Source organism: Priapulus caudatus, unplaced genomic scaffold (genome assembly GCF_000485595.1).
Source record: "Priapulus caudatus unplaced genomic scaffold, Priapulus_caudatus-5.0.1 Scaffold57, whole genome shotgun sequence".
NCBI classification, from domain to species: domain Eukaryota; kingdom Metazoa; phylum Priapulida; class Priapulimorpha; order Priapulimorphida; family Priapulidae; genus Priapulus; species Priapulus caudatus.
The window spans coordinates 494,465-501,221 of NW_014577118.1; the positions used below are offsets into that span (position 1 = coordinate 494,465).

General features: G+C 47.6%; 1 protein-coding gene across 1 annotated transcript in view; it reads left to right on the plus strand.

Annotated features, from left to right (window-relative positions):
* LOC106821056 (protein FAM117B-like) overlaps positions 1-6,757 on the plus strand; it is a 144,747-nt gene that overhangs the window by 109,034 nt on the left and 28,956 nt on the right. Inside the window, exon 4 of the mRNA XM_014825697.1 lies at positions 4,814-4,955. Coding sequence (XP_014681183.1) covers positions 4,814-4,955 — 142 coding nt within the window. The remainder of the gene's footprint in view (positions 1-4,813; positions 4,956-6,757) is intronic.

Genomic DNA, 6,757 nt, shown 5'->3' on the forward strand with positions numbered 1-6,757 from the left:
TGGATGGATGGATGGATGGATGGATGGATGGATGGATGGATGGATGGATGGATGCATGGATAGATAGATAGTTAGATTTTTTTGTTTATTTACCTTTCAACCAAGCGGTCACCAACTGAGTAACGCCACTGATTTCCCCGGGCAACGCCGGGTATCCCGCTAGTATATATATATATATATATATGGGACTGCGCAATGGTGTTGACCGGAAAAATTTCCGATGAAGCCTAAAGCTGCTCCATGATGCCATAATATTATAAGGCTTAGCACAGCATGTAGCAATATATTGTCTATAATATAAACTCTATATCCGTAACGTTGGCTAGCATGACACGAGAAGAAGTTTATATCCGCCTCACAGCCCCGAGTGATCCCCTGTATCCCAGTCTAGTTGCATCATCAGGTAATATTCCCCGGTGCCCCGCTGATTGACAGGAAAGTACTTCAGAAATTTCCCCTGAAAGCCGTAAAATAAAGGCGGCAGCAGCTTTGCTAGTGTGCTTTTACGACGCTGACCTGTGAATTTGTGCGCAGGACAACAAACAGGTCACGCTGCTGTTACATGCTGTGTGGGCGCGCGTGCATGCGCGTGTGTACGTGCGCGCCTGCGTGTCCGTGTGTACGTGCGCGCGCGCGTGCGTGCGCGTGCGTGTGTACGTGCGCGCGTGCGTATCCGTGTGTAGGCCTACGTGCGCGCGTGCGTGTGAGCGTAAGTGGACGTGAACGTCCGTGTGTGCGCCCCCGTTTGTGTGTTTTAGTTCGTGTGTGTGTGTGCGTGCATGTGAGTGCGCGCGTGTGAGTGCGCGCGTCTGCGTGTGTGCACCTAAAATTTGCTCTGCGTGCGTTGCTTACCGATGTCGACGCTAGAGATGGCACAGTGTCATGGATGGATGGACAGGAGCCGCCACTGTTACTACTTGCAAGAACCACTGCCGAGTTCTTGCGAGCCGGGGAGGCCGAGTTGTTATCATACCATGGAGTCGGCAAGAAATGCGAGCCAAAATTCCCATATCTACCCCCATCGCTAAAACTGCGATGCCCTCGGAAATATTATTAAGTCGTCGTCGGTGTACTTCTCCTCTCCTTCTACTCCTTTAGTAAGAACTAAATACGTTAGCAAACACGAACGCTGGTGTAGTCAGTAGCGCGTTTTGTTTCACCCCGTGATTGTATTTGCACTCGCCATCGTCGACGCAATTTGTTTAGAAACCCTATATATATGCGGCCTACAGAGAAACTTATTACGCTGTCGCGGAAGAGGCGGAGTAAAAGTTTCTTCTTTGGAGACTCTAGAATTTCTTGCATTAATAAATTATTTCAGTGAGAAATTGCGCGAGACAATAAAAATTGTAGTTGCTGGGCGGCATGATTAGATTTCCTGCATTTTGCATGAATTTCGTTTGCGTTTGATGTTGCGTGAATAGAAACACAACATCGGTGACATAGAATCTGTACATTTCTAATTAATAAATTTTAAAATTAAAACACGCTACTCGATCGAAAGGCGTTTTCAACGATTTTGAATATTGTGCAGCCAATCCTAAACAAAATCATAGTTCTAAAGTAATTTAGAGGACAAATTAATTAATTAGTTAATTAGAGGATAGTGACAAAGTGCCGGATAAGTTTCTAGTTTGTTGTTCGCAGTTATAAGTGAGGTGTGGGATTTTTTACATTGTCACCGCTGAGTTTTGAGGCCCGACCTGCTGTAACCGATTAAACAGGAACATAATAAGTATATATTAAGTAATAATAATAATAATAATAATAATAATAATAATATAATATATATTATATATATATATATTAATTAGTTATTATGTTGCGCTGTACGTTGCTTTGATATGAAACTGTCCGTAACTTTGCATGTGTTATATTTAACGCTGAATCACATATGTGATCGCTGAAGGTTAAATAAAAAGAAATTCTAATCGTAAATAGTGTCAACGTCTTGTGGAATTTGCTTTTGGCCCCTGGTTTATATTGCCATTAAAAAACAGAAGATAGTACGAGACGATCAATCTTTTCAATAGCCAACTAACGCTGCTGTCTTCTTTAATAATAGATAATTGCTATGTTCGGGTGGCCCCGGGGGTGACGGAGCTGTACATCGCGTGACGCATCGCTGGGCAGTATTGTAACGCTGGCTTTAGGTGACATTTAGGTTCTGTACCTGCTCGAATTCACATTAAAATCGCTATGCTATGTAACTCTAATTTCTAAGCCGGATTGGCATTGAATCGTACCAATACTAATTAATTCTTTGTTTTTTCACTGAGCTCGCCACCACCAACCACACACACACAGTTTGTGTTTACAAGACACGAGTTTCGACCTTGCTTAGTCTCTACATAGACTGAAACAGTACTTTGTTTTGTGTGTTTGTGACGTGCGTGGGGCGTCGGGCGTTTCGACGTGTAGCGTGATGTGAGCGTCGCGTTTTTGTTCGCGCATCTGTGAATGAGGTCGTGCGTTCTGTTTTCATCCCTGCGTGTGCCCGCCTGAGTGTGTCGCGCTGCGTACGCTGTGTGTGATGCGTGTTATGTTGCTTGCATGTGGGTGCGCGTGTGTACGTTGCGTACGCGGCGTGCGTGCGGGTGCAATGTGCCTTGTATGTATGTGTTCGTACGTGCGTGCGTGCGAGCGTGTGTGTGGGGTGCGTGTGTGTATGCTATGCTATTCATAAAGCATACATTTGACAAACGACAATGCCGTGCTTTTAGCGGTAATGCTCATTGACCAGCGAACAAGGCACTTTGCTTATTAGCGCTTTAGGAAAGACCGCAGTCAGTTGAGGACCTGATGCCCACTTTTCGAAACATCGGAGTCGTCCATCTGGTCTCTGCGCGTACGTGCTTCCCATGCCGTCACGTCACGCTCTTGTTTACAGCCAGCCCAGCTTCTATGCGGGAGTATTTATAATTTAGACGTTTATTATACATGCACTCACCCGTCGCTTGGCTCCTTCCTGCATGTCGCCGCGGAACTGCCCCACACATTCAGCCCTCGTTACGATATGTGTATTCGCCGTATTCACTTGTCTCTATTCACGTCCCGAACGCACACACAGCAACACCGCGGGGGCGTACACGCAGGGCCCCAACGCCCCCGGGCAGCACACACCACACAGACACACCACACACAACAAACGGGACCGCACGCACACCGCTATCCACGCAGCAGCACGGAGCACCGCTGTTCACCGCGGCACGCACGCACGCCACGCGCGCGGGTGGGGGGGGCGTTACCCGCGCACACCAGTCGGACACACAACAGCCGACACCGCCGGCGCTACCAGGCGCACACACACGCACGCACACACACGCGCACACGCACGCTCTTATTGCACGTTTTTTATTGTTGTTATTTGGTTTAAGGCGAAAATATTCCGGATTTTTTTACCAAAAATAAAATTGTGACGTGTGACAGCGAAATACAATTAGGTGGATGACAGCGATGTATGTCGCGCACGTATTTAAAAATTGCTTCGTGCCCGCGCACAGGTATACCCAACAACGTAACCATGCAGAATCTATTGCAGATCGCGCTGTTCTATACGTTAAGCGCTAACTAGTGGTGTGATGGATCGACTGCATGAGCGAGCCGAGCCTTTCTCGAATTCTCGGATTTACTTACTACTTAGCCATTGTGCAAGTGTAATTTTAAAAGGCTTAGGCCAAACAAACAAAAACTGGCGTGTTTCCGGGTGTAATCGGGCTACCTTGGAAATTCCCCGACGAAACGTTTTTATCGCATTCTCTGAAAAAATGAAAAGACGTCAAATACGACGTCCACCGCAGCATGTGTTTAGAAACGCTTATTACGGTGCATGTTTTTGTGGTGGCTGTTGTTAGCCTGATCTTCTGTCTTACTGGTGGGGTGGGAGAAGAATGGACATAGTTATTCTATGTCACTACGAGTAGCAGTGAACCGTAAAAAATAGCCTAGCTAACCTGTCAAATTAGCAATAAATCGTGATGGCATCCAAAATAGTTTCAGCCCGCCTGCCTGCCCGCCTTCCTGCTCGCCCGCCCGTCTCCCCTCCCCTCCCTTGCGCCTGGCTGCCTGCCTGCCTGCCTGCTTGCCTGCCTGCCTGCCCGTCCGCCTACCTGCCTCCCTGCGTACGTGCCTGCCGGCCTGCCTGCCTACCTGCCTGCCCGTCCGCCCACCTGCCTCCCTGCGTACGTGCCTGCCGGTCTGCCTGCCTGCCTGCCTGCCTGCCTGCCTGCCTGCCTGCCTGCCTGCCTGCCTGCTTGCCTGCCTGCCTGCCTGTCTGCATGCCTGCCGGCCTGCCTGCCTGCCTGCCTGTATGCCTGCCTGCCTGCCTGCCTGCCTGCCTGCCTGCCTGCCTGCCAGCCTGCCTGCCTGCTTGCCCGCCTGCCTCCCCTCCCCTCCGCCTGCCTGCTTGCCTGCCTGCCTGCCCGTCTACCTTCCCCAGCCTTTAATTCAATACAACAGGAACACACGTATGTTTTGTTTGGCCTTATTGTCATGGAAATTACTTTTTGGATTTACATTGGCGAGGTCTTTCCAGGCAATTTACATTTCCACGTCGTTGTTGAGGTGTAACGAGCAGTAGCAACGTGAATTAGTGGGTTGGTACAGCGGTGGTTAGTTGAACTAATCACTCCACCTAGAATAGAATTCACGAAGGATGCCAAACTGGTCTGTGTAACGACTGCCAGACACCGAGACACGCGTAACCATGCCCTGGTCATCTTGGCCCAAATACGCGCCCGAGCGAGAATTTCGATCTAAGTGACGGGGCCGATTTATTTAGCGATTTCTTTACCGAGCGACGATTTCGTTTCAGATCCGACAGAAACTGCGTAGCTCAAAGGAATCAAAAACCTCTACGGGTAGCCAGCGGCAGAGCCCCCTACACGGCAACCACGCAGCGATCGGGCCGGCGGCACACGCCTCACACAGCGTCTCACGGGCCATCCCAATTCCAGGTATCGCTCACTGAAAATCCTTACCACTTCTCTCTCTCTCTCTTTTTGACATAAATCGTACTTTTGCACGACCTGGTTTTCACGTTATCTACCGTTCTATGGCATTGCCTAACCGCAAATTATGCTACAGAGCAACTCGAAGGAGGCGCGGCAGGGATCGTGTCTCCCCAACGGTTGCTATGCAAAACACATGCGAAAAGGTACAATCAGCTGGAGCGTCAGTTTACTCGCTAAGATTCATACACATCATTCCTCCGCGGGTGAAGTAGTTCAGATATTTTACCAGTGCAGCGTTTATTTTTAATAATAATAATAATAATAATTATATTATTATTATTATTATTATTATTGTTATTATTGTTGCTTGTAGTTGTCTTTGGATTATAGAAACTGGTCACTATATCTTTGCATGTTGTTATTAATTTAACGGCTGATATCATATGTGATTGTGAGAGGTTAAAAAAAATTATTTAATCGGTATATAGTGTCAACGTCTGGTGAATTTGTTTTTTCCCCTGGTTTATATGGCCATTTAAAAAAAAGAAGAGTAGTAGGAACGATATATCTTTTCAATAGCCAACTACGTGTGTCTTCTTTAATAATAGATTAATTGTATGTTCGGGTGCCCCGGGGAGCTCTAATCGGTGACATCGCTGGGAGTATTGTAAGCTGGCTTTATGACATTTAGGGTTCTGACCTCTTCGATATTGCACATAAAATTTCGCTATGGATGTAATTAATTTCTAGCCGATTGCATTAATGTACAATTACCTAATGTAATTCTTTGTTTGTGTTCACTCGAAACTTAATTTGTGTTAAAACACGAGTTTCCGCTGTTAGTTCTTACCCCATGAACTGAAACCGAGTAGTTTTGTTTTGTGTGTTTGTACGTGCGTGTGTGCGTGCGTGCGTGCGTGCGTGCGTGCGTGCGTGCGTGTCTTTGGCTGGTGCTGACGCATGCGGAATCAATACTCACGCTGTGTTCAATTCGTAGCCACGCGCTGCAGGAAATAGCAGTAGAAATTTGCATTTGGTACTTCATTGCATTTTCAGCTCATTCGAACCTGATCCAATTTTGCACGATGCAGCTGCTGGGAGGCTGATGATAAAGCACTGCTGCATCTCTCCCTCGTATCTTCAGCCTCCTTTCTTCCTCTCGTTTGCATCTCTGGTTTCTCTCTGCAGCCTCCTCTTCCTCTCTTTTGCTTCTCTCCTTCCTTCCTGCGCCTTCTTTTCGTTCTTTCTATTGTATCTTTTTTTCCTCTCTGCAGCATCCTGCCCTAATCTCTGCAGGAGAGAGTCTTCTTTCCTTTCTCTGCGGTGGATTCTTCCCTACTTTATGCGACTTTTCCTCACTCTCGCAGTAAGCATTTCTTCCTCTCCGATGCACTCCCTGTCCGCCTCCCCGAGGTTACGCTCCCTATATACTTTGTGCGGCTTCTATTCTTAGTATCGGTTGAATCTCTGCTTCCTTGCTTAAAGCTTTCCTTCAGCTGCGCGTTCTGCACGTCCTCTCCGTTAATCCCTGGCAAGCTTCTTCCACCTTCCCCTCAGTCTATGTCCGCCCTCTGCAGCTGCTAACAGGGCTCCCAGTTCTTTCATTAATCTCTGCCACATATTTGCGTTCTCGTTGCTGCTGCATTTCCTTTCTTGTCATTTTCCTCTGCAAATTTGGGCTTTTCTATTCGCTGCATCTATATCTCCTGTTCCTCTCTCTCTCTCTCTCTCTCTCTCTCTCTCTCTCTCTCTCTCTCTCTCCTCTCTCATCTTTCTCTCTCTCGCTCTCGCTCTCGCACTCTTCG